Source organism: Trichosurus vulpecula, chromosome 1, assembly GCF_011100635.1.
Source record: "Trichosurus vulpecula isolate mTriVul1 chromosome 1, mTriVul1.pri, whole genome shotgun sequence".
Classification (NCBI taxonomy): domain Eukaryota; kingdom Metazoa; phylum Chordata; class Mammalia; order Diprotodontia; family Phalangeridae; genus Trichosurus; species Trichosurus vulpecula.
Window position 1 is genome coordinate 198,016,158 of NC_050573.1, and position 27,702 is coordinate 198,043,859.

The 27,702-nt window shown below is 35.0% G+C and overlaps 1 protein-coding gene across 2 annotated transcripts in view; it reads right to left on the reverse strand.

Annotated features, from left to right (window-relative positions):
- Positions 1-27,702, reverse strand: part of ATP9B (ATPase phospholipid transporting 9B (putative)) — a 527,294-nt gene that overhangs the window by 333,171 nt on the left and 166,421 nt on the right. For both annotated transcript variants that reach the window (XM_036766185.1, XM_036766193.1), the window contains exon 7: positions 22,605-22,656. In XM_036766185.1, the coding sequence (XP_036622080.1) occupies positions 22,605-22,656 (52 nt within the window). The remainder of the gene's footprint in view (positions 1-22,604; positions 22,657-27,702) is intronic.

A 27,702-nucleotide genomic window follows, 5' to 3' on the forward strand; every position in this document is an offset into this window, starting at 1 on the left:
CCTTAAAAATTAGGTTGGAGCAAGTGGAAGCTAGTGACTTTATGAGAAATCAAGGTATTATAAAACAGAACCAAAGGAATGAAAAAATGGAAGACAATGTGAAATATCTCCTTGGAAAAACCGCTGACCTGGAAAACAGATCCAGGAGAGATAATTTAAAAATTATTGGACTACCTGAAAGCCATGATCAAAAAAAGAGCCTAGATATCATCTTTCAAGAAATTATCAAGGAGAACTACCCTGATATTCAAGAGCCACAGGGCAAAATAGAAATTGAAAGAATCCATCAATCGCCTCCTCAAATAGATCCCAAAAAGAAATCTCCTAGGAATATTGTCGCCAAATTCCAGAGTTCCCAGATCAAGGAGAAAATACTGCAAGCAGCCAGAAAGAAACAATTTGAGTATTGTAGAAACACAATCAGAATAACCCAAGATCTGGCAGCTTCTACATTAAGAGATCGAAGGGCTTGGAATGCGATATTCCAGAGGTCAATGGAGCTAGGATTAAAACCTAGAATCACCTACCCAGCAAAACTGAGTATCATGCTCCAAGGCCAAATATGGACTTTCAATAAAATAGAGGACGTTCAAGCTTTCTCAGTGAAAAGACCAGAACTGAATAGAAAATTTGACTTTCAAACACAAGAATCAAGAGAAGCATGAAAAGGTAATCAAGAAACAGAAATTGCAAGGGACTTACAAAAGTTGAACTGTTTTGTTTACATTCCTACATGGAAAGATGACATGTATGATTCATGAGACCTCAGTATTAGGGTACCTGAAGGGAATGTGCATATATATATATGTGTATATATATATATATATATACACACACATACACACACATACATATATATGTTTATGTATATATATAAGTGAATGTGTATGTATGTATATATCTGTGTGTGTATATGTATATGTGTGCATGCATATATATATATATATATACATATATATATATATATATATATATATATATATATATATATATATATATATATATATATATATATAACACAGAGAGAGAGCAGACACAGGGTGAGTTGAAGATGAAGGGAAGATATCTAAAAGAAATAAAATTAAATTAAGGGATGAGAGAGCAACATACTGAGAGAGGGAGATAGGGAGTGATAAAATGGGGTGGATTATCTGGCATAAAGGTGGCAAGAGGAAGCAGTTCTGTGGGAGGAGGGGAGAGGGCAGGGCAGGGGGGAATGAGTGAACTTTGCTCTCATGGGGGGGGGCGGGGGGTGGAGGTAATCCAAAACAAACACTTTGGAAAGGGGACAGGGTCAAGGGAGAAAATTCAATAAAGTGAGATGGGTTGGGAAGGAGCAAAATATAGTTAGTCTTTCAGAACATGAGTATTGTGGAAGGGTTATACATAATGATACACATATGGCCTATGTTGAATTGCTTGACTTCTTAGGGAGGGTGGGTGAGAAGGGAAGAGGGGAGAGAATTTGGAACTCAAAGTTTTAAAAACAGATGTTCAAAAACAAAAAAAAAAAAGTTTTTTGCATGCAACTAGAAAATAAGATATGCAGGCAATGGGGCATAGAAATTAATCTTGCCCTACAAGAAAGGAAGGGAAAAGGGGATGAGAGGGGAGGGGGGTGATAGAGGGGAGGGCTGACTGGGGAACAGGGCAACCAGAATATATGCCATATTGGAGTGGGGGGGAGGGTAGAAATGGGGAGAAAATTTGTCATTCAAACTCTTGTGAAAATCAATGCTGAAAACTAAATATGTTAAATAAATAAATTTAAATTAAAAAAAAATAATCCTCCCAGACTGACTGGCACAATTAGAATATTAGTAAGCCATAAGGGCTAAATTGACAGCTGCTACAGTCATTATTTTGTTGTAACTTTCCCTACCTGACTGGCATGACTACTGCACAAGACTGGTTGGCAAGAGTTATGGGGGTCAAGTACGCTGTTATCAGCTTTTCACAACAGTGTTTCTGTTTGAGGTGGAATTTGTGAATAGTTGCACAGCTCAATAGTATTTTTAAATTCTGTCTGCTTAACAGCTCATCACGTCAAAGAAGACCAAGAGAATGATGAAGGAAGAAAACAGATTTTTTTTTTTAATGAGGATTGGGAATTGCAATATTATCTTGTTTCTGCTAAAGAGAAGATAATTTGTTTGCTTTGTGATACTGCAATATCAACATTAAAGAAATTCAATGCTCATCAGCATTATAACCCTCATAAGGACCACAAATATTTTAAATTACAGGGAGAGGCACGAAAGGCAGTACTGCAGAAATTAAAAGATCAAAAGCAAAAGCAAAGACAATTCTTTCAAGCAGCAGCAAGATCTGGAAATAATGCCACTGAAACAATATATAAAGTAGCTTATGTACTCGGGGAAAAAGGGAAGTCATTCAGTGATGTAGAAATTGTGAAAAAATGCATTGTTGAAGTTGTAGAATGCTTAGACCCCAATAACGTTTCAAAGTACAAATAAGTACCTCTCTCATGGAGAACCATAATTGATCAGCCCATGAAATAGCCTTCAACTTAACAGAACAACTTCATGCAATATTTAAAAATTAAAATATATATTATTCAATTGCTTTGGATGAATCAGCTCCATGACATGCACCTGACTTGGTACAGTCGGATCATAACAGAAGATTTTCTTTGCTACAAAGAGTTACTTGCTTTGGTCACTCAAGAGAGGAAACACAGGGAATAGATATCCTCAACAATTTTCAAGGTAAGTGTCGTGAAGTTGGACTGAATTTGCAAATGCAACACATCATCAGTTTTGTAATATGCTAAAGTTGAACGATGACATATTCAATGTGGATTTGCCATTATCCTTCTAAAATGTGTTGGCTGTCACAGGGACAGGTGTCAGCCAAAATTTTATCTCTGCGAGAACAGATAAATTTTATGAAGAAAAGAATCAGCAATGTGAATTATTGTAAGATTTCTATAGGAAGGCTGCATTTCTGTGTGATATCATGTTAAATCAAAACAACTTGAATATTTCTTTGCAAGGTAAAACTAAGTTTATATATGACATGTGGAAAAAAATCCAAGCATTTTGAAAAAATCTTTTCTCAAAACACTTCTTCAAAAGGAAATTTCAGATGAACATTTTCCCCAGTTACCAAAGATCATTGATAAGCAGGATGATATCTGCGAATCTTTGGAAGAATGCGCAGCTATTATAGATATATTAATTGGAGAATACAGTGAAAGGTTCACTGACTTTGAAAATCATGACATCACACTCAAATTAACATTTCAGCCTCACCTATCACCAAGGCACCTAAAGAACTACGAATGAAATTGATTAAGCTCTAAGTAGCTGACATTTTTAATGTCATTGTCTGATGCTAAGAAAGATCCAATTGAAATATGTAAAAATGCAATGGAATACCCATGCCTTCAGCAACATGCCCAAGAATGCTTTCTTGCTTTTCAACCACTTATTGCTGCAAATCTACATTCTCCTATCTAACCCAAATCAAGATGCCCTTAAGGTCACAAATGACTTATATCCATCTAGAGGATCAACTGAAACTGGGGACCTCCATGCTGCAAACAAATATTCAAATGCCTTCCAGCAAAAAGCAGACACAACAACATTATTAATGGGTTAGTTAACTTTAAAATTAAATTTAAAATTAACAGTTTTTGTTTTCTGAAATTATTAAGTACATAGCAGTTAGATTTTCACAATAATGTACTTTTTAAGTATATTTAATTGAAGTTTCTTGAATGTGGCCTTATTTGAATACAGCTAAATAATAACACGGCCTTCCAACATAAAAAGGTTCCCTACCCCTGCCCTAAGAAGATTCTATTCAGAGGGAAAACATCTAGTGACGCTGATAGCCACATGAAGTCATTCTCCCATAAATACAGAACTCCCATCAAGTTGTATCGTACTCATCCCAATGATTCTGAATCTCTGGCTATCATTATTTAAAACCCATCTGCCATATCCCCACTGCTTGCTTTCCCCTTTAAACCAATCATTCTAATGCCTTGAGGTCCACTGGGTTCTAGGATAATCTTCTTCTTTCTTCACTAACTTCAGTGCCTGGCTCACAATCTTTCCTCCCCAACTCTTACCCCTATATAAGGGAACTTCAACTTACAAAATGATATTCACTCAAACATCATTACCTTCCAGGTCCTCAACTTACTCATTTTCCATGACTTACATGTCCACCCCACCTCAGCTACTCACAGACAGAGCCATACCGTTGATCTAGCCATCACTGAAAAATACGAACTGTCCAAGTTCAAGAACTCTGAAATTCCCTTTTCTTGTAGCCAATAACATTGGATAAGCGCTCTAGGGTTTGCAAAGTGATCTTTACAAATGTTATCTCTTTTTTCCTCACAACAACCCTGGGAGTTAAGTGCTACTATTATCCCCATTTTACAGATGAGGAGACTGAGGAAGACAGAGGTTGAGTGATTTACCCAGGCTAAATGTCTGAGGCTTCATTTGAACTCAGGTCTTCCTGATTTCAGGTCCAGCACTCTATCTATTGCACCATTTAGCTACTACCTCTAATCACAATCTCTTGTCACTTCACCTTTCCTGCCTTGTAACTCCTAACCATATTATTCATATTCACTATACTTGCCAGGTCCTTGAAGTGTTAGTTCTTTCCCAGGGCATCACTCCTACAATGGCTACATAGTCCCCCTCTTTTCTCATCTTGACCTCTTGGGTAACCACTTCAACTATATTGTTCTCTCCTGTCCCTTGCCTCACTTTTACTGTATTGATCACTTTGGCCTGTCAAGACTCAGGATTACTCCCACCATCCAGTGCCTTCACTCCAAGTCATAACCTGGGTTTACAGAAATTAACTGGCCTTCCCTAGAGAAAGACAAGTCTCCCTGATTCACCATTTCATTCACCAAAGCCATTTTTTCCAAACCTTTTTCTCCTTCCTCAAATTTCATATAGCTCTTTGCTTGACCAAGAATTTGGCCTAATACTTCAATGAAAAAATCAAGTCAGTCTGCCAATTCATCCTTTCTCATCTCACATTACTCCTCTATCTTCCACTAGCATTTCCTCCTGCTCCTATTTCACATGAAGGGGTGATGCTTCGCCTAGCAAGGGCTAAACTCTATATGCATAAATGATCCCTTCCCATCTTGTCTCCAAAGCAGATCACTCCTTCTATCATAAGTACCCTCTCATTTATCTTCAAACTCTCCTAGTCTGCTGTCTGCATCTATAAACAAGTCCATTTCTCTTTCATTCTTAGAAAAAAAAATCATAATAATCCTTACCTGATTCATCCATTGCAATAGTTAGTGTACCATGCCTCTTCCTTTTATGGCTGAGTTCCTTGAGAAGGCCATCCACAATCAATGCCTCCACTTCCTTTCCTCTCAATCTCTTCTTAACACTCAATAGTCGAGGTTCTGAACTCATCATTAAACTGAAACCTCTTACTCCAAAGTTATCAAAGATTTTTGTATCTAATGGCCTTGATCTCTCTGCAGCCTTTGACATACATGATTATCCTCTTTTCCTCAACGTTCTCTTCTCTCTAGGTTTCTGTGACACTGCACTATCCTGATTGTCCTCTTAACTGTTTGACTAGGGATTCAATTATCATCTCTATACTGGTGTGACAGAACTAGCATTTTCTTGACTCAAGAGTCCCTACTTTCCTGACTTGCCTAATTCTTCCCTCCACACAACCCAACTGGCCTAAGCTTCCCTGACAGATTTCTGGTAGTGGGGCATAAAAAAAATCCCAGCCACCCATAGTCAGGCCTCTCTGACTTATTTGCCTAAGACCACACAAATTGCCATACCCTGATGATGTGCTGACAGGCTGTGTTTCCAAATGGAATCAAAGATGATCAGGTTCAGAGAAGCTAAATGTCACTGTATTCTTTTGAACAAAGCAAACTTCCTCTGTACGATAACTCACGAATGCCTCATGTCCTAACATTTAACCTGAACTAAGACAGCTCTTGAGTGAGAGCCACAACTACAAGCACTGGTGATACTCAAATTTATCCAGCCTTAACCTCTTTGTTCACCTCCAATCTTACATCTCAAACTGCCTTATGGACACTTCACACTGTATACCCAGTAGACATCCTAACCTAAATATGTCCAAAACTGAACTGTATCTTTCCTTCGTAAAGCTTCACCTTTTCTTAACTTCTCTATTACTGATGAGGTCACCTCCATCTTCCCAGGTATCATCAACTCCTCTCTCAACTCCCATATCCAAAATGTTAACAAATTCTGTTAATTTTACCTTCATAACAACTCTCACATGCCTACTTTTCTCCTTTGACACTGCCACCACCCTGAGGCAGGCCCTTACCACCTCATAATTGGACTGTTGCAAGACTCATAACTGGTCTCCTTGCCTGCAGTCTCTCTTCTCTACAATCCATCCTCCATTCATCTGTCAGTCACTCACCTTCCTAAAGCACAGATCTGATTGTATTACCACTCCAGTCAATAAACTCTAGTGGCTCTGTTACCTTCAGGATGAAATATAAAATCCTGTTAGGCAATAAAAGCCCTTTATAAACAGGCTCCCTCCAATCTTTCAAATTTTCTTGATACTTTCCTTCTCTAGAAGTATTTCGAGATCCAGTGACACTGGCCTCTTGGCTATTCCTTATAAAGGATACGGCAGCTTCTGGTTCTGGGTATTTCCCTGTCCCTTATGTCTGGACTTATCTCAACCTGTTGGCTCCATCTTCTGGCTTCCTTCAAGTCCTAGCTAAAATCCTATTCTCTTCATTTAATGCTAGTGCCTTCTCTCTGTTGGTTAACTCCAATTTATCCTGTAACTAACTTGCCTGAATATAGCTGTTTACACGCTGTCTCTCCTATTAGGCTGGGAGAGCTTTGGGAACAGACTGTTTTTTGGCTTTCTTTATAATTATTATTGAGTTTTAAAAATTAATAAATAATTCATTTTCTCTGCAGGTGTTTATGTTAAAATTATGGTCTCTATTTCTCAATTTGACATTGCTGGAGACAATTTAAAACTGTAATTCCTCATGAGAAATCTCTTTACTTTCTTCTATTATCAAAAATTATCCCATTAGTCTATACTTTGACAATCAGCCTTTCAAATCTTTAAAGCACTTCTAATCATGAGAAATACTACAGGCTGTCTTTAAAATCTATAGATTGGATCTATATGCTTAAACTCTTAGCAATAAAGCATTACAAACTGAAAACTACAGTAGAAAAATGAGTCTATGATGGACAAACGTTGCTCTGGTAATGAAATAAGGCTATTTTGCTTCCTTATAAATAACCATCAACTTGATACTAAGAACTACACTCAGTTAACAAAATATGTGTGAACTAGTTCATCCAGAGTTCATATAAAAAGAATTTGTAACATCATCTGAAGTCACTGTTCTGCACATAATTCAAATATAATCCATAACAAAAAGACTTAAAATATAGAGAATGATTTACCTTTAAAAAAAGATGCATCTCAGTTTATCTAAAGGTTAATGTAGACCAAGGGTCCTCAACGTTTTTTATGTCATGGACCCTTCTGACAACCTGGTGAAGGCTATGGATAACTCAGAATGACGTTTTCAAATGCATGAAATAAAATACATAGGATTACAAAGGAATGCAATTATGTTATCAAAATATTAAACAAAGAAGTTCACAGGTTAAAAGCAGTACAATTGTAGGCTAAATTTTTTTTAATTTATTTTTTATTTTTAGTTTACAACACTCAATTCCACAAGTTTTTGAGTTCCAAATTTTCTCCCCCTCCCTCTCCTCTGCTGTCCGCCTCCCCCTCCAAGATGGCATGTAATCCAAAATAGGTTCTACATATATCTTCATATTAAATTTATTCAATAGGCAACTTGTAAAGAAGAATTATAAGCAATGGAATGAACCATGGGAAAGAAGAATAAAAACCAAAAAAGGGAAAAAAAGAAAGCAAATAGTTTGCCTCAATCTGCATTCAGACTCCATAATTCTTTCTCTGGATGCTGAAAGTTTTCTCATCATGAGTCTTTTGGAGTTGTCTTAGAACCTTGTATTGCTGAGAAGAGCCAAGTCTATCAAAGTTGGTCATCACAGATACCGTGTGTCCGTAATCATGTATAATGTTCTCCTGGGTCTTCCCCCCCAACACAGGATCAGATTATGTAAGTCTTTCCAGGTTATTATGAAGTCTATCTGCTCGTCATTTCTTATAGCACAATAGTATTAAATTACATTCATATACCATGACTTGTTCAGCCATTCCCCAATTGATGGGCATCCCCTTGATTAACAATCCTTTGCCACCACAGAAAGAGCTGCTATAAATATTTTTGCATATACAGGTCCTTTTCCCATTTGTGTGATCTTTTTGGGATACAGTCCTAGAAGAGGTTTTGCTGAGTCAAAGGGTATGCACATTAAAAAAAAATTTTAAACAAAAGACAGGGATTAGACCTGTGATTTTCCTGGAATAGGGAAATTCAGGAAGAGGAAACTCCTTCTACAAATGTAAGTCAGCACCTTTTCTGCAGCTTAGAATATTAAAGAGTTGCCTAGGGCACTAAGAGGTTGAAGTGACTTGCCCAGGGTAATATAGCAGAGGCAGGACTTGAATCCAGGTATTCCTGGCTCCATGTAATCCTCTCTAGGCACAATGCCCTGCTGCCTCTCACATTTAAACATATTTTTTTCATGTCAGTGCCTGATAAAGGTGTTTTAAAAACAGATTTTCTTTAATATTACTTTTCCTTTGCAATGATGCCAGCATACAGGTGTATTCGTGAAATTAAAAATTGAAAAAACTGCTGATAAATTATTTATACGACTAAATAGAAATTAAATATGCTATTTATTTTTCCAAAACTATGACTAAAATTTTTAAATTAAATATATAACACATCCACCTCCATATAAAATTGCTTACTGCACATTAAATAACTTTAGAGCATTCAGATACTTAGAAAAAACATAATTTAACATAATTGTAGTTGTCATGAAACAGCGAAGACTTGAATAAAAACAAGGTGTAAATTTTCCTAAAAATATTATGCAACTTGATCAAAGCAAACTTATGTCCAACTTGTCATTAAAGAGTTGCAGGCAATAATTTATTTTGTAAAAGCAAACATTAGCTACACCTAATGCCTGTTAAGCCTCAGCAAAGCTGAATTATTAAATCTGTCTGCCTATATCCTATTACAGGCTACTTATGAATACTTGATTTTATTTGTATAATTGACAAGAGTTGTCAGGAAAGGATGGGTTTAATGGCAATCAAATTAAGATCAACTGGTATATGTGTCACATAGAAGAGTCTGTGTCAAGTGCTGATAAATTAATTGATGAGTCATCGTGAAACCGAGCATGAGTCTGTCATAAACTTATAAATTACTGTGTAATATTAGCAGCTTGCCTACTGTGGCCCGCAAGTCCAACAGCTCTAAAAGAGATGGAATTCAAGACTACAACCAACAAAAGAAAAATAGACATTGACTTCGCATATGTAATACCAGATCATTTATCATCAACTTAATTTTTAAATCATTTATATGACTTAATGACTGTGTGCATGAAAATTTTAAGCTGATGACAAGATGAACAGTAATACAGAGAAGACATATCTGGCTACAGAATTTCATTGACCACTCTGTAAGGTAAAGTTGAATTTTAATAGCCAGTGGAGGAAAAAACTACAATATATCTCAAACATTTAAACTATAATGTTATTTCTTCCGACACAACTGAAAAAACACATTGACATTTATAAGAGATTGATGGAAATTAGCTTTAAAGCATTAATTTCTCTTAATACTGCTTAAAGAACTGTGTGTTCCCGAGATATATGATCTGAATTAAGAGACTGATGAAGCAATTGATTAACTGGAATTTAAGCCATCACTCACTAGCTCCATCAAGAGATTCGTTTACATTCTAAACAATCAGCTGACAGTCTAATAGGATACCATGTATTAATATACAGTCAATATGATACCACTGCACTCATCACAATTCTGTACTAAAAAGCATACAGTTGTTTTTAACCAAACTTCATCAAACTGCATATATTTAGGCCATTAAATTGAAATGACATTCAATTAAACTGACAGAACTTTTTAGTAATACTTATTCTATTAAATTTTTTTCTACTAAATATGGTAGATTACAGAATTCTGTGTGTAGTGAATATGTGAAGAATCAAAAGATATACTAATAGCACTGGTAAGTTAAGCAGAAAAATTCTAATTTTTTATTTTATCAAGCAGAGAGTATATAAAAGTTGTAGGTCACTATTTTAAGGGGAAAAAATCTAAGAAATTTAATTTCTCAAGTTAGTATTCACATTCTATCTTTCAAATTTGAAACCTGAAAATTCCTTGATCCATAATAAAAAGAAAAAATATCTACTGAATATCAATTTTATTTCTTAAGATTATTACAGTAGATTGATTTTTAATTTCTATTTAACCAGTTTCAAATAAGTTGACAAAAAAGGAAATTGGGAAGGTTAGGGTTATGAATGAGACAGCAATGCAAAACACCAGGACAAAAAATTCTGCCTTCAATAAATGTTAGGGAATACGTGGTAAACAACAATCAAAATTAAATAAAAGGGTAAAAATACTTTCCTTGTATTTTGATATTAAAATAGTTCATGCTATTGAAGTTAAAAAGAAAATAAAGATTTCCCATTCATATAAAGTTATGAATAACGATGCTCTGTTGTATACTTTGGGCTCTGCAAACCAGTTGAACATGGTAAAATCTCAAGTGCAGTGAGCTGGAAAGGAAAGGAGTTGGGCTCAAGTAGAGATTCTTCCCCCAACTAGATGAGTGAGTTCATACGTCATAGTCACTTCAACCCTTTGAACCTCAGCGTCCTCTTCTACAAAATGATGGGGACTGAATTCTAAAAGTCTCTATTAGTTCTATTATTTACTTAGTTGTACAGCTTATGATTTCTCTCTTCTCCTAGGCATATTACTAATTAATAATTTTTAATTCAAAGGTAATTAAATTCTTCAGTATATTTTACTTTGTCTCTAGAACATTTAATAGCATTCCTTCTTGATCTTCAAATATTAGTCAACATCTATTATAGATGATATGCCAAGGGTCCAAGGAATACCTGTTTTGAGGAATATCTATTTTGAAGAAGTGGAAAGCAAAATTGTACACAAGGATAAAAAGTCCTGAAAAAGTAAGACAAGCAAATTTTTAAAAGAAACATTATTATTCACATTGTTTCTAATTAACTTAGTCACCAAATCCATATGAATTATTGTTTTGTTACACAAAGCCCCAGATAAATAGTTTCCCTTTTAAAGTTCTAGGAAATAGCAATAGCAATTAAGTTATGCTAACTAACAAAGCAGGTAGTAAATGTAAAATTCTCTGCAAAACATTTAAAATCAAATGCTGAATATAACCCTATTTTGAATACTTCTTTAAAAATGAAGAATACATTTGGAATGAAAATGAATTCATCTTTTATGTAAATAAAATTTAAAGAAGGACTTTTTAGCTTAAAGTATAAAACTATATACACAAACAATATATTAAATAATAAAAGTCCTCAACCAATCCTATATTTGTCATGAACTCAAAGTCATTCATCATCCTGGTTACCCTCTTTTGGTACCCTCTTGCTTATCTATGGAGTTCTTGAATGATAGTGCCCAGAAATGAAAAAATACTCCATGTAAGGTAAAGTACAGTGGGACCGTCACCTTTCTATTTCTAGAAGGTATGCCCCTTTTAAAGCAGCCTTTATTCAATTCATTGGACCCAATTTATAATCAAAAACTTTGCTAAGATATAAATTATATCCACAGTACTCCTTTCACCTACTAATTTATTAATCTTGTCCAAAAAAAAGGACATGAATCTGGGAAATAGGAGAGAATCTTAAAGAGTCTCTAACGTGAGGGCTGTAGAGTTTCAAAGAGAAAGACAAATGATACTTGAGGAAGAAGTTGTATTAAACAGTAGCAAGAATTATATCACAAAGAGAGGGTAGGTGTTTGTTAAAATAAACCAGGAGGCAGGGTCCAGATAAATGTTTGAAGGAAAAATGGCAACAGCTTGTATATAGGGATATAAGAAATAGTGAGGAATTGAGATTGTAAGCCTAAGCGGCTGGAAGGATGGTGGCACCCTCAACAGTAATAGGAAAGTTAAAAAGAAAGGAAAGTTTAAGGGAAGGGATAATGGTTCAATTCTGGACATGATGATGATTTTAAGATCTCTATGGGACATCCAACTGTTGGTATTCTAGAGACAGCAGTTTCAGTTGAATGGTAAAGTTGAAAAACAGACTGTAGAAAGTTTAGAAAAGAGTGAGAGGAGAAGTGAAGGAACCTATTACACATAGCCTTCTCAATTAATTTAGCTGCAAAAGGGAGGAAAGATTTGGGACAACAACTATTGGGAATAGATGGTTCAACTGATGTTTTTATGAGAATGGGGGAGCCTTGGGCATGTACATAGGAAGTAGAAAAGTAAGCAGTTAAAAGAGGGAAAACAAGGATGATAGAGGGGATGATATATTAAATGAGGCAAGATGGAATGAGATCATTTGTGCATACAGGGGTTACCTTTGGAAAGGAGAAGGGACACCTCTTCTTGTGAGATGGGAAGAAGGGAGAAATAATAGCCAAAGCCATATGACTATTGTCAGATGACGAGGGAACAACAGGGAGATCTTGATGTGCAACCTCAATTTTTTCTTATGACCTGAGGTTCTCAGCTGAGAAGCATGGAGATAGGGAGGTCCATTGGAGATTTGAGTTTCAAAAAAAAATATGAATGTTCTCACTTCGCTATTTCAGAACCCTTACTGTCCTTCAAGATCCAGATCAGACATCATTTATATACTTTCTTTAAATAATTTGCTACTTTACTGTTTATACACATGAAATCCTCTCAGAAGAACTTAAGTGCTTTGAAATCAGGAGCTGTTTAATTTTTAATCCATAATGCCTATGACAGTGCTATTCACATAGCAGGTAAAAGATATGTTTGCTGAATTACTGAAGAGAATAGCTTAAAATTTTAGAAAGCATTTACCTAAAAACTGCACAGAGAAGCAGATGGAATACTCACTATAATCCTCATTTTAGAAATAAGGAACTCTTAAGACAAATGACCAAAATAAAAAAACTCAAGTCCTCTATTAATAAAGAATTTTCACATAAACAATTTTTTCTGGAATTGTGATGGCTAAAATTCTCACACAAATTTTAAAATGAATAGTGATGTTACTTCTGTAGTATACATGAATATGCATGTTATATTATCATCCAGTTGATGTTATTGCTTCAAGTAATGGCTGTATCACAGGAAAACACTAGTATTTAGGGACATAAAGTACATGCTAAACACATGTGGTATGAGTTAAATCAAATTTTAAAACTTAAATGACAAGTGAGGTGTGTGAACTGATTAAAAGGAATTTAAACAGATCACTGTCAATCTCTCATGCCCGAAAGATAAGAGCTTAACTGATCATAATGTAAGAAATTTCGCTATAGTAATTTGTCATTTTCTATAGCAATATATTTCCATATCCTTTCAGCTTCAAGGCAGGTGGCCTATATAACACATAGTTCTTAAACGTAAACGAAAATTACAGAATATGTGAAAAAGACAGCGGCTGATGTCCTATTATTTTGTAGGGTCAAGTTTTACATAAAGAAATGATTTAACAAATAAATATTCTTTTCTCTTTCAAGTAAGTTAGTGATATAAAAGAAAACACTAAATTTTATCAAATCAGAGCAATTACTCAATCTTCACTTCAATATTGGCTATATTTTTCTCTATACTACACAATTTTTATCTTTTTTTCTTAACTAGTCAACAAATCAATAAGCATTTTTAAGTGCCTACTACGTGCACCACGTAAAACATTGTAGAAATAAAGAATGCCAGAGACAGTCCATACCCATGAGGAACTCATATACTTTTGCCTGAGTAATTTAAAATGTCACAGTACAAGAAAGAAGATAAATTGAAGAATCTAAATTCTGCCTAGCAAAAGAGAGAGTTCAGTTAAGTTTTGCAATATAAATTTGTGTAAGAATAAGATTCATTAACCCAATTAATAAATGGTTAAAGGATATCAACAAGCAGTTTTCTAAGGAAGAAATCCAACCTATCAATAGCTATATGAAAAAATGCTCAAAGTCAATAATTAGAGAAATGTAAATTAAAGTAACTCTGAGGGTCCATTATATACCCATCAGATGAACAAAGTTGACAAAAATGGAAAATGACAATGGAAGGGATGCAGAAAAACAGGCACATCAATATAACTCTGGTAGGGCTATGATTTCATTTAGACATTCTAGGAAGGCAATCTGGAACCAGCCAAAAAACTGTACATATCTTTTGACCCAGAGATACTAATACTAGATCTACACCAAAAAGAGATTCTATAAAAAAGAAAAGATTCCATACATACAAAAATATTTATCACAGGGTTTTTTTTAATTGTCAAAGAACTGGAAACTAAGGGAGTCCCCATTAGCTAGGGAATGGCTAAGCGAATTATGATAATATGAATGTAATACTATTGTTCCACAAGAAATAAAAGTTTCAAAGAAACCTAGGAACTTCTATGAACTGATGCTAAGTGAAGTGAGCAGAACAAGAGGGTATATATAAGAACAAAGGTATTATCAAACAACTTTCAAAGACTTGAGAATGCTGATCAATGCAATATTCAAGTACAATTCCACAGAACTGATGAAGCATATTCTCTACCTCCTGACACAGAGATGATAGACAGATGGTGCAAAACAAGATATATTTTTGGATATGATCAATGTATGAATTTATTTGGCTTGATTATGCATATTTGTAATAATAGCTTTGTTTTTCCAAGGGCCGGAAAAGTGAATATATGGAAAAGAGATTAAATAGACTTTTAGCTGAAAAGAATTAAATAAAAAAGAATAAAAATAAGAGAGAAAAATGACTATATACATCCAATAAGCGTAGATGCCACAGAGAATCACTACAAGGAAGGAAAATAAGAGGTGAGGCATTCGTTACTTCATAGAAGCCAACGGTAAAACCCATGGCCTCAAATGTCTACACACAAATGGCTCAAGTTTAAGCAACAAGCAAGAGGAACTAGAGACCCAGACTCTAGAATATACATTTCATATCACAGCTTAGCATCACATTCTTGTCTGAGATCTTCTTTGTACTCTCCAGATTTATGTCTCAGCTGCCATCTTACTCTAGAAGTTCTCTCACCCTAAAACATCCTCCCACTCTCCACCCCCTTCTCCCATTAGTGATTTCCTCTTGGAATTTCCATTCTGAGGAAGGGTTCAGATGAGTCATCCTAAATTATTCTTCCTGTTTTTGATTCGCCATACTTTGTCACAACGCACAAACATCCCCTCCCTTCCCCTCGTCCACTTTTCAGCTCCTTTCCACATGTTGTCTTCTCCATTAGAATAACAGGCCAGCTGTGAGGACTCCAGGCCCAGAGCAGCAGGCAAATTACCAGCCTCAGATGCCCTCATGCAGAATGCCAGTTACCAAATCCCTGGCCCCCAGTGCAAGAAGCTTGGGATATTGCCCCTTGTACTCAAGGAGCAGAGCTCAGCTTTTAAAAATGAATAAAAACCAAAAAAGATCCCTTACCATAGAAAGCTACTATGGTGACAGGGAAGACCAAAACACAAAGTCACAAGAAAACAACAATGCCAGGGAAGATAATATGTCAGTCAGTAGTCAAGAAACATTTATTAAGTGTCAACTATGTGCTAAGCACTATGGATACAAAGAAAGCAAAATGGCAGCCCCTAACCCCAAGGAGCACACAGTCTTACCCAGAGAAAATAAGCAAATATGTACAAACAAGTTATATGCAAGATAAATAGAAAGCAAATACCAGAAAGAAGGCATTAGAACTAAAAGAGATTGAGAAAGGATTCCCTGTAGAAGGTAAGATGACAGAAAAGGGAAGGAAGGAGAGAAAATAGGAATGAAGGAAGACAGAAAGAAAGGAAGGAAGGAAGGAAGGAATACGTAAAAGATAAAAGGTAAAGACTTAAAGACGAAAGCTCAAATGACCAGGAGGATTCATGGACTGCCACAGGCAAAAAAAGTATACACTTAAGTGAGTAGCTTATGAATGACAGAACTTTTTATATTGTCTTAAGCATGTCCTCAAAAAGTAGCTTGTCAATAGTCTGTCACATGTTTTCCACCATGACAGAGCTTCCCAGAGCATAAACTACTGTAAGAGTTTATGAGAACAGAAGGTTACCTCCTTATCATGAAGAGGGATCTGAATAAGGCACTTAATGGAGAACTGCTATTGCTAAAACACATTTTTTTCTTCACAATGGCTTACAGTTTTTTTTAAGTACAAATACTAAAAGCTAAATTTTCTAAATAAAATTCCTATATGCATGTTAAATTTCAATAAAAACATCATCAACATGCTGGTCTAGAAAAAGAGGATAGGAAAAGTAGCTAGAAATCCAATGTACAAAAACATACGCACTGAAGAAACAGACTTCTACAATGGAAATCAGAGTGGCACACCACAATCCTCAATGTTTGAGGGGTGGGATAATCATGGTTACTGGGGTTGAGGGAGGAGGAAGACAATATATTGATAATTGGTAAAATTGTAAAATTCCTTTAAGAAAAAAGTTAAAGAGGAAAACTTATATAAGAAAAATACATCAAACTGATTTCCTTTTAAATCTTTTCTAAAAACTTAATTCTTGTACGAAGGGAAAAAAGTGTATTTGTATGCATTACCTTATATCAGGGCTGTCCGAAAAGCATGCGGCCAGCAGTGCAATTTATATGGCCTGCCTACAAGCATAGAAATTTACATAAATGCTTTAGTAAATGAATCCTAACTACCTCAGAGCTCTCACTAAAATGGCAAATCAAAATATATTGTCTATTGTTTCAATAAAAACCTAAGGTTGGACAGCCCTGCCTTATATGAATTCCAGAAAACCTGTGAGTGGTGAGTACAGAATGTTTACTGTTAATAAATCGTCACTTTCATTTTAAAGACGTGGAAAGAAAAGAGAGAAACTTGACAACTCACCCAGCTGGTTACCCGAAGAGATAATACTCGAAAAATAGGAGTTTAATAAATGTTCATTGACTTTAACTGACTTGAATGATAAGTAGCACCCAGGTTTCCTAACTTTTAGCTCCCTGACCCAAAACACTATACCTATTTGTATCTTAATTGCATATTAATTTGCAAATTAATTGCAAATTAATAAGTGCATATTAGGCTTTAACCTAAGAAAAGTATCTTGGTCTTTATTTTTTTTAATTAACACTAAAGTAAATATTTTTGGCTTTAATTAAATTTTTTTTTCTTAAGAATTCAGTAAAATCCGGGCATGAATAATAATACTATAATTCTGTACCAAAGCACAGGAATGATACAGCCGCCTTCCATGACGATATATCTCACTCTAATTCACTCTTTGTAAAAGATATTGGAAATTGCATCTTAATAGCTACAGTAATTACATCTGTGGTTATTCACCATGACACTCACCAAACCATTTTCTTCATATATAATTGTTATTTTTTTAAGGCTTACTACATGTAGTGAAACACTGTAAATAGCAGAAAAGTATACATTAGATTCTTGATTTTGTCTTCTTTCTATACTATGGCATTTTAAATTACCCACTTAAGCGAAAATACATTTGTTTCCCAAGGGTCAGAATTTGTGTCATCACTTAAAATTTTCTAGTAGTAATCAGCAGATACTTTTTTAATTTACTAAGACAATTACACTTCATTTTTATAGCACCACACTTAGGAACTAAAAATGAGACTTCTAAATGTAGCCAGTAAGTAAGACAAAAGAGCTTTACTTAAACAGTCCCATTTAAACCACCATACTTTTGTGCTTGCATTTCAAAGCTTCTTTTTCAGCAGTTTAACAATTTTCCAGTTAAACATTATATAAAAGGTCCTAGCTATGGTTTATTTTAAATAAATTATAATTGTTATTTATTGCTTTTTTAAAAAAAATTGTCCTTGATAAAATATTTTAAGATAAAAGTATTAATTTAATTTAAATTTAACATTTAAAATTACATACTTTAAGAAAAATCCTAATGCAGAAGCCCTTCCTATATACAGAACCAAAAAACCTGACATTTCAACATTTCTAATTAGAAATGCAAATACCTGTAAAACTATACCATAAACATGAAAAAAATTTAATTGCAAAACAGGCAAAAAAAAGGTCATTTTCATAATACACTAGAAATATCACTTTGGTAGCTATGCAGAAAATGGATTTTAAAAGGAGGGAGACAAATTAGGATGCTATTGCAAAGGTTTAAGCAAAAAGTAATAAGGGACTGAAGTAGAGTGGCCGTTAGGAAGTAGAGAAATGGAGATGCAACCTATCTTTCCCTTTCATTCACTCTATGGCCAACCCATGTGATGGTTCCTGTACACGACAGAAGGACAGACGGACAGAAGGAAGGAAGGAAGCGGGGAGGGAAGATATCTAGCCAGTAAACCCCAAGTTAAGTGGGCAGCTTCTGGCAATCAATATTTACCTTCCTTTGGAGAGGAGAAAGAGAAGGACAGAGAGAGAGAGAGAGAGGGAGAGGACGAGCTAAGTTACCCAACTAGCTGGGTCCCCAATTCAGGCAGCTTGGTCTGCTCACAGGTTGCATTTGACCTTCATTTTCGAAGCAGACCATGGCATCAGGGAAATGATGACAGGACTTGCAGTTGACTTTGATTTGAGTGAGGGAGGGCTGTGCAAGGTCACCAGCCTCACATTCTCCTCCAGAGCCATCTGGATCCAGTGCACAATAGGTCCCTGCCCAAGCTCCACTTAATGGCTGTATTTTGGGGCCTGCAGGCTTAATGGTAACTGTTTCTCTTCGGAACAGCAACCCTGAGGGTCTTCCCCTCCCAGCTGAATTTCTTTTTTCTAATTAAAGGGGCCATCCCTTGACTCCCTTCTTAAAGAGTTCTATTCACTGAATAGGCATTACCTCACTCTAAGTTGAGTACATGAAAAGGCCTTAGCCTAAAAGAGCCAGGGTCTCCCATTGAATCCTGAGTCATCTCCAGTCATCTTGATGAATATCTGGTCACTGGACCCAGATTGCTCTGGAGGAGAAAGTAAGGCTGGGACCTTGCACAGCTTTCCCTCACTCAAGTCAAAGTCATTGCAAGTCCTGTCATCATTTCCCTGATGCCAAGGTCTGCTTCGAAAACAAAGGACAAACACAACAACACAACATAACATTATATCCCTTACTCTACTCCTTTATAGAGGCTGCCCTTCAAGCCCAGAATACCCTTCCTCATCATACCTCTTAGAATTCCTAGCTTCCTTTGAGGTCCAGCTCAAGTAAAACCTCCTATGTAAGGACTTTCCTGTCTTTGCCAGTACCTCCCTGAAACTACCCCTCATACGTATATGGACGTGTGCATAAGTACTTTTGTACAAATTTTATATTGATTTATATTTCTGTTCATGTTGGTTCTCTTGATAGAATGGGAACTCCTGGAGGGTAAGAATTAATACATTTTTGTCTTTGCATCCTTAGAAACTGATGCAATTCCTGCTATATAATATGTACTTAATAAATGTATATTGATTGATTGAATCCCTAGCCAAAAGAAACATCAAAACAAGTATTCAAAGAAAGAAAAAAAAACCAGGAACTATTATGAACTCAAAGCTTAAAAGCATATCAAAAATTCCCTTCAGATAAGAAAACTTTGTTTCATACCCCTTATACAGAAGAATTACTTTTAGATAGTCTCAATGGGAATTAATTCTGCATAGTGCTTCTAACGAAAAAGAAAGATCAGCAAAATAAAGGCTCGTTAAAAAGACTTTGTCAAAACAACAATTTCATGGGTACTGTCAGGACTCAGTATATATAAAACCTAACTTCCTGCACCTATATTGATTGCATCCCATTTCTTTCCGCATATAACACCTTCTATCATCCCCATTCCCTCATTTATCCTCAATGTCTCCTTGTCTACTGATTGCTTCCTTACTGCTTACAAACCTGCCCATGTCTCTCCTCTACCTTGGAAAAACCCTTACTTGATCCTTACATTCCCACCAATTATTGTCCCATATCTCTTTTGATCTTTGTGGCTAAACTCCTTGAGGTCATCTATTAATAGAGGCCTCCACTTCTCTCACTCTCATAATTCTCTACAATCTGGGTTCCCACCTCATCATTCAACCAAAACTGCTCTATCCAAAATAATTAATGACATCTTTATCATCAAATACAATGACCTTTTCTCAATCCCCATCTGAAGCCTGTGACACTGTCAATTACCCTCTTCTTGATACTCTCTTCTCTATACTCTTGTGTGACACCATTCTCCCTTGATTCTCTTCTATCTATAAGCTCCCTTTTATTTTCAGTCCCTTTCCCTGGATTTTCATCCAAGTCATACCCATTAAGCTTGAGTATTCCTCAGGACTGTGTCCTGGGCCCTCTTCTTGTCTACCTCTATACTGCTTCACTTGGTAATCTCATAAACTCCCACGAATGTAATTATCATCTCTGCAAAGTGAAGTGAGCACAATCAGGAAAACATCATACACAGTAACAGTGGTACTGCAACAATGATCAACTGTGAAAAACTTAGCTACTTCCAAAGGATCCATGCCAAAAAAATGCTATTCACCTCCAGAGAGAGAGAACTGATCAACTCTGAGTGCAAACTGAGGCATACTTTATTGACTTTATTTTTCGTGTGTATATGTATGTATGCATGCTTTCTTTTGCTCATGGCTAATATGGACATATGTCTTGTCTGGCTTCACATATATAATAGATATATTGCTTGCCTTTTCAAGAGGTGGGGAAAGAGTAGGAGGAGGGGAAAGAATTTAGAACTCCAAATTTTTAAAAATGAATATTTAAAAAATTTTAATGTAATTGGGGAATATTTAATGAAACAAAGAAAAAGATTTTTTAAAAATTTTTATTATCATCTCTATGATGATTCTCAAATATATTTAATCTAGCCCAATCCTCTCTGCCAAGTTCCAGATTCCCATCTTCAACTTCCTTTCAGACATCTCCAACTGGATGTCCAGTAGACATCTTAAACTCACCACGTCCAAAACTGAACTCAGTATCTTTCCTCCTTTCCAAAGTTCCCTATTACTGCTGAGGTCACCACCTTCATCCCAGTCCCGTGGGCTCACAATCTAGGAAACATCCTCAGCTCCTCACTATCCCTCGCTCACTACACCAAACTTCTTGCCAAGACCTGCTGATTTCACCTTTGGTACATCTCTTGAATATGTCTCTTTCTCTCCTCTGACACTGCTAGTACCCAGGTACGGCCTTCATCACCTCATGCCAGAATTATTGTAATAACCTGCTGATTGATCTGCCTGCCACAAGTCTATTCCCACTACAGTTTACCCTCTATTCAGCCATCAAAGTGATTTTCCTAAACTGAAAATGTGATCATGTTGCCATCCCTATTCAATAAACTCCAGTGATTCCCTATGATTTCCAGGAGCAAATACAAAATCCTCTGTTTGAAGTTCAAAGCTCTTTACAACCTACGTTCCCCCTCCCTACCTTTCCACTCTTCCTATACCTTACACTACATTCTTCCACCCTCCCTCCTCCAAAATCTCTTCAAACCAATGACGCCAGCCTCCTTAATGTTCACAAAGAAAACACTCCATCTCTTGGTTTTTGGCCCCTATACCTGGAATGTTCTACTTCCTCATCTTCAACTTCTGGTTTCCTTCAGGGCCCAACTAAAATCCCACCTTCTACAGGAAGCCTTCCCCAATCCCTTTTAATTCTAATTCCTTCCCCCATAATTATTTATTTATATTTATTTAGTATATATCACCTGTTTGTACCTATTTGTTTGAATACTATCTCCCCTATTAGATTTCAAGCTCTTCCAAGAGCAAGAACTGTCTTTTGCCTTTCTTTATATTCCCAGTGCTCAGTACGGTGTCTGGCACATAATACTGACTGACTATACCTACCATAAAATGATTGTAGTGATTGAGTGATACAAAAATCCTCAATCTTTAATGAAAGATTCAATTATGCCATTATGTTAAATATACTCAATTACAGATGTCATGAATATACTGGTTTTATTAGAATAAATTATTATATTGACAACATAAATCCAAATTAACCATAGTATCTTATCCCTTGACAGTGTAACATAAGCAATATTATAGATTCTTTAAGCAAACATGCAAGAACGTATATATCCCAAAGAGATTCTCTCTTCTTCAGAGTAGTCACCATGGGATATAATACATTTTTCCCTATGATGCTGCTGGGAATACCTGGAGAGTCTGTAGTACTCTTTTTTTTTTTTTTAATATTCCCAATAGTGCTATATCTTTGTCCTTTAGTTTTAGAAGGCACCAAAAATCCAAATAAACAGAGGTGGGGGAAGAACAGACCTGATTTTCTATAAATTGGCTCAGATAGAAGAGAAAAATAAGCAGCTCCAGCATTTTTAATTTAAAAAGTAAAAATTAAACTCTTAGAATGAATTTTAAAAACCTGATAATAATTAAAGTGAATTCTTTTATAATACCTGTTTTTTCTGAAGTCCTGAGAAATACCATATCTGATGGAATTCTTTGATTCTATAAAAAAAAAATGGAAAACGTGAGTTATTTATACTGAAACGCAAGTAACAAATATTTACAGATATAAATTCGCATTTACGTAATTTATATTTAAAATTCATAATGTATTTTTAAATTATGACATAGAATAGACTTTCAGATAGTCTTATAAAATAACATTTTGTAAAAGGGAGGCCAGTTACTGTTGAGTAAAGAACAGAAACTCAGCTGCATTTTTAACTATAGTACTTCAAAGCTATAAAGCTCATCAAGTTTTAGATGACCTAAAAAAGTATCATTTGCCTTAAGAAACTGTAAGGGTTAAATAAATGCGGCACTATTGTGAAATAAACAAATTTTGTGCATGTTTTCTGTAGTTAATATAATTACTTCAACTCTGTATAGTTCAAATAACTAACATAACTATTTGTTGTAAAACTTAAACATACAATTGAAAAATTTTATAATTAAAAAATCATTAATGATTAAATTACCCTTTTTAGACAACTACCTCTGACTTCTAAGAATAAATGATGCCTTTGAGAGATATATGTTTACTTTTATATTAAGGTACAAATAAGGTACTGGCCAGTTTCAAGACTGGTAAGCTTGACTTCAACATTAATCAAGACAGAGGATTTAGAACCACAAAGGATAAGACTGCATCATAACATTAACAAGAAAAATCAACTCACTTTAGAATTGCAAAAATTCCCACTGGTACAAACATGTGGGGAAGAAAAAAACTATTCCAAATTCATAACAGAATAGCGAAAAATAAGAATATAGATAGAATAAAAAGCCATTTCTTACTGTAATGTGAACCAATCAAAATACTAGCAACCCAAACTGGTATTTCCTGTAAATATTAACATGTTAAATATTATAAACTACACTGACTAACCTCAAGACAAGGCATAGTACTGAAAAGACATTATCTGTGGCATATGAGAAAAAAAGACAAAAGTCCTCTGTGACTCTACAAATTGACATTTTCCTTTAGATCAAAAAACTTTCTTTTGATAAATGCTAGAATATTTTTATGTTCAAAAGGTGATAAAATGACATTTGGAATTTTAATGTAAAATTGGAACCTAAGATTAAAAAATATAATTATGATTGTTTTAAATACTCTAATATTTTTGTGATGTTTTAAATATCAGGGCAGTCTAACTGATAATCTAATCATATTGTAATACTAACAAGCTGATATCCTCAGAAAACTACTCTGAAACCTCCCTCAACAATCTTCTTTCCCATGTCATTCCAAGTTGTCCATCAAAGAAGCACTGGTTTGGTGGAAAAGAGAACTGAATTTTTAATTATGAATCCTGTGTTCAAACCTTGACTACACTTCTTAAGACCTGTGTGACTTTGGTCAAGGCCCACTGCTCTAATCCTCAGGTTCCTCATTTAATATATTGCAACAAATTATACATCTATAAATGGTATCTATCTTTGCATTATCTATCTCACAGGGTTAATATGAAAACCAAATAAATTAATGTATGTATTCTGTAACTACAAAGCATTATATTTCCGTGTAAATTGTTGTACCACAATTATTAGTATTAATAGTAATAATGGTATCCATCTGCTTTTATGGTGCACAAAAGATATGATATTACCATCGAGAATGCTTCTATCTATACAATATTTGGTTGACAACTAATTTGATATTAAAGAGGGGGAAAAAAGCTAACAGTTGAAGAAGCCATCCCATATCTAAAAAATAAAATTAGGGGTGAGAGAAGAATGTACTCAGAAGAAAGCATAGAGGGAAAGGTAGAATTGGGTAAATATCTCACAAAAAAGAGGCAATTAGAAGATTCTGCAGTGGAGGGGACGAGGGGGAAGAGAGGGAGAGTGAGTGAACCTTACTCTCATCAAAATTGGCTCAAAGAAGGAATAACATATACATGTAATTGGGTATAAAAATCTATCTTACCCTACAGCAAAGTAGAGAAGGGGGGGTAGGAGTAATAAAAGAGAGGACAGATTGGGGGAGGGGAAGATCAGAAGCAAAACATTTTTGAGGAAGGTCAGAGTGAAAGAAAAGACAGAATAGAATAAGTGGGGGTTCAGGAAATAGCATGGAGGGAAATACAGTTGGCAACAGTAAATGTGAAAAAAAATTCTGAAGCAAGTTTCTCTGATAAAGGCCTCATTTCTCAAACATATAGAGAACTGGGTCAAATTTACAAAAAGAGCTATTCCAAAATTGATAAATGATCAAAGGATATAATCAGTTTTCAGATGAAGTAATCAAAGCTATTTATAGCCATATGAAAAAATATTCTAACTCACTAGTGACTGAAGAAATGCAAATTAAAAAAATTCTGAGGTACTACTTCATAGCTATTAGATTGGTTAATAGGACACAAAAGGTAAATGACAAATGTTGGAGGAAAGGTAGGAAAAATGAGACATTAATGCACTGTCAGCAGAGTTGTGAACTCATTGAAACATTCTGTAGAGCAATTTGGAACTATGTCTATAAAGCCATGCGTACTTTTTGAACTAGCAATACCACTACTACATATGTATGCCAAAAGAAATAATAAACAAAAAAGAAAAGGACTTATATGTACAAAAATATTAAAGCAGCCCTTTTCTGGGAGTAAAGAATTAGAAAGTGAGGGAATGCCCATCAGCTGGGCATTGTAGCATGATTATGATGGAATACTATTGTACTATAAGAAATGATGAGCAGGATACTTTCAGAAAAACCTGGAAAGACTTGCATAGGCTGATGCAAAGTGAAATGTACTACGTAAAAAGTAACAGTGATATTTTAAGATGATCAGCTGTGAATGACTTAGCCATTCTCAGCAATACAACAATCCAAGACAACTCTGAAGGACTTACGATGAAAAATGCTATCCATCCTCAGAGAAAGAAATGATGGTATCTCAATGCAGGCTGAAGCATATTTTTTTAATTTTACTTTATTTTTCTTGAGGGGTTCTTTTGGTCTATGTTTTCTTTCACAAGATGGCCATTATGTATATTTTTGCATGACTACAAACACATAATCTACATTGAATTGCTTGCTTTCTCAATGGGGGGCCGGTACAGAGGGAGGAAGGGAGAGAATTTAGTTTTAAAAACAAATGTTAAAAATTGTTTTTACATGTAACTGGGAAAAATAAAATACTAAATACCAAAAAAAGGAATCCCAAAATTCTAATGGTGTTTTTTATTTTCAAATTTTTTTTGCACATGGAAGCCAATAGCTCACAAACACTTCAAAAGAAAAATTATTACTTTTTTACATACTACTTTGGTAAAGATTGTAGAAAAACAAACAGTGTAACTGACTAGTAAAACCTGTCATTTTTGTAGTCATGTGATTAATAGGTTTTGAACATATTCAGTGGATTTTTTTTCATTGTTAAGACTAATAAACTTTTCAGCACTGAATTATTTAAAAATATGAATCTCTTACTTCACAAAAATATAAAGCTAACCTACAATTTGTTAAAGGCAAGACCAGAGGAAATACAATTAATGTTAACAGAAAAAAAAACTATGAGGATCTGAGGAAAAAATGAACGTTTTCCTATAGTAAGTGAAAACTTGGGAGAGAAAAATATGCCCTGACAGATTGTCTTTAGCAATTTCTTTAAGTGAAGCACATGACTGCACACTTAATGAATCTGAAAAGTAATAAGACACCTAAACAACTAAACATTTTATCATTTTTAAGCAATTAACTAAAACTAAGGCTTCAGCCAAAATATTCTGTAAGTTTCTCTAATCCTCATTGAAATCTGACCTGTTTGAGGCAAAGAAGAAAATACCAGGAAGTGATACAGAATGAGACATTGCAGTGTAATAGTAATGAAAAATTATAGATAAGAGTAACTGCTAATAACAACTCTCATTATGGAGCTAATGGTAAAGTTTTTTATTATATTAAAATATATATATGGATGGATGGATTGCATACACACACACACACATAAGCACGTGCGTGCACATATGCACGCACACGCACACACAAACACACACAGAATTACACCTTGGTTATCTATTGTCAAGGAATAAGATGTTCCAGGGAAGTATATTTTATTTTCCATATAACTTAAGATTAAGCAAAAGCATATTATTTTAACTTTTAAATGTAATGCTCCCTAAAATATTAGATATTTCCTTCTTACTCACAACATACTAAAAACAATTTAACCTTTAATGACAACATATCATTAGGAAATATCAGTTGTTGAAACTGTGCTTTAAAAGTATTTGTAGACGAATATGGTTTGAGTACAGACTGGCCCCACGAATTGTTCTGAAATTTATCTTTTGAAAAAAATTTCCTGAGGTAAATGCTTTGGTATCATTTGTATCTCTCTCATGAATATAGAATGAAAAAAAAAATGAAGCTGCATGATTTCCCAGGCAGTTTAGCATTACTGGCAGGTTGAAACTTTGACAATGTCACCACCTTGTCCCCAATGGTTAATTCACCTTCCGCTACCCACCCTGTCCCCGACTCCTATTCCTTTGCGCCTCACCCCAAAACCTCCAGACCAAGCTTCTTCATTTTGAGTTTCACTGTCATCTGGTTTAGCACTATATTCAAAACATCATTAATTATTTCTGCTTCTTTAACACAATGGACCTGAAAAAGCTTCTTCAAAACAAACATTTACGAAGTGCTCACTCCACACAAAACACTGAGTGAAATACAAAGATGACCAAGACACAGGCTTCTCAGGTTACACTGCTTTTCTATTTCGTTTGTACTTTTTATCCAACAGCTTATTATTGAGGTCCCATCATGATCAAGGCACTAAGTCTACAATTAAGAAAAAACAGAGTAAGAACAACAAAAACAATAACAAACCTGTAACATGAAGCAAAATGAAGGGGTGGGGGACAAGGGATGAAGATTACTGTGGAGATTCACAGCAGAGAGAAAAATATCCATTTGAGGGATCAAAAATTTTTCATGAAGAAACTCATGTTTGACCTGCACAACTTAAAGGATAAGATAAAATTTCAACAAGTTGAAGCTCGAAGCAGGAAGAGCAAAAGGGAAAAGCACAGAATTGTCAA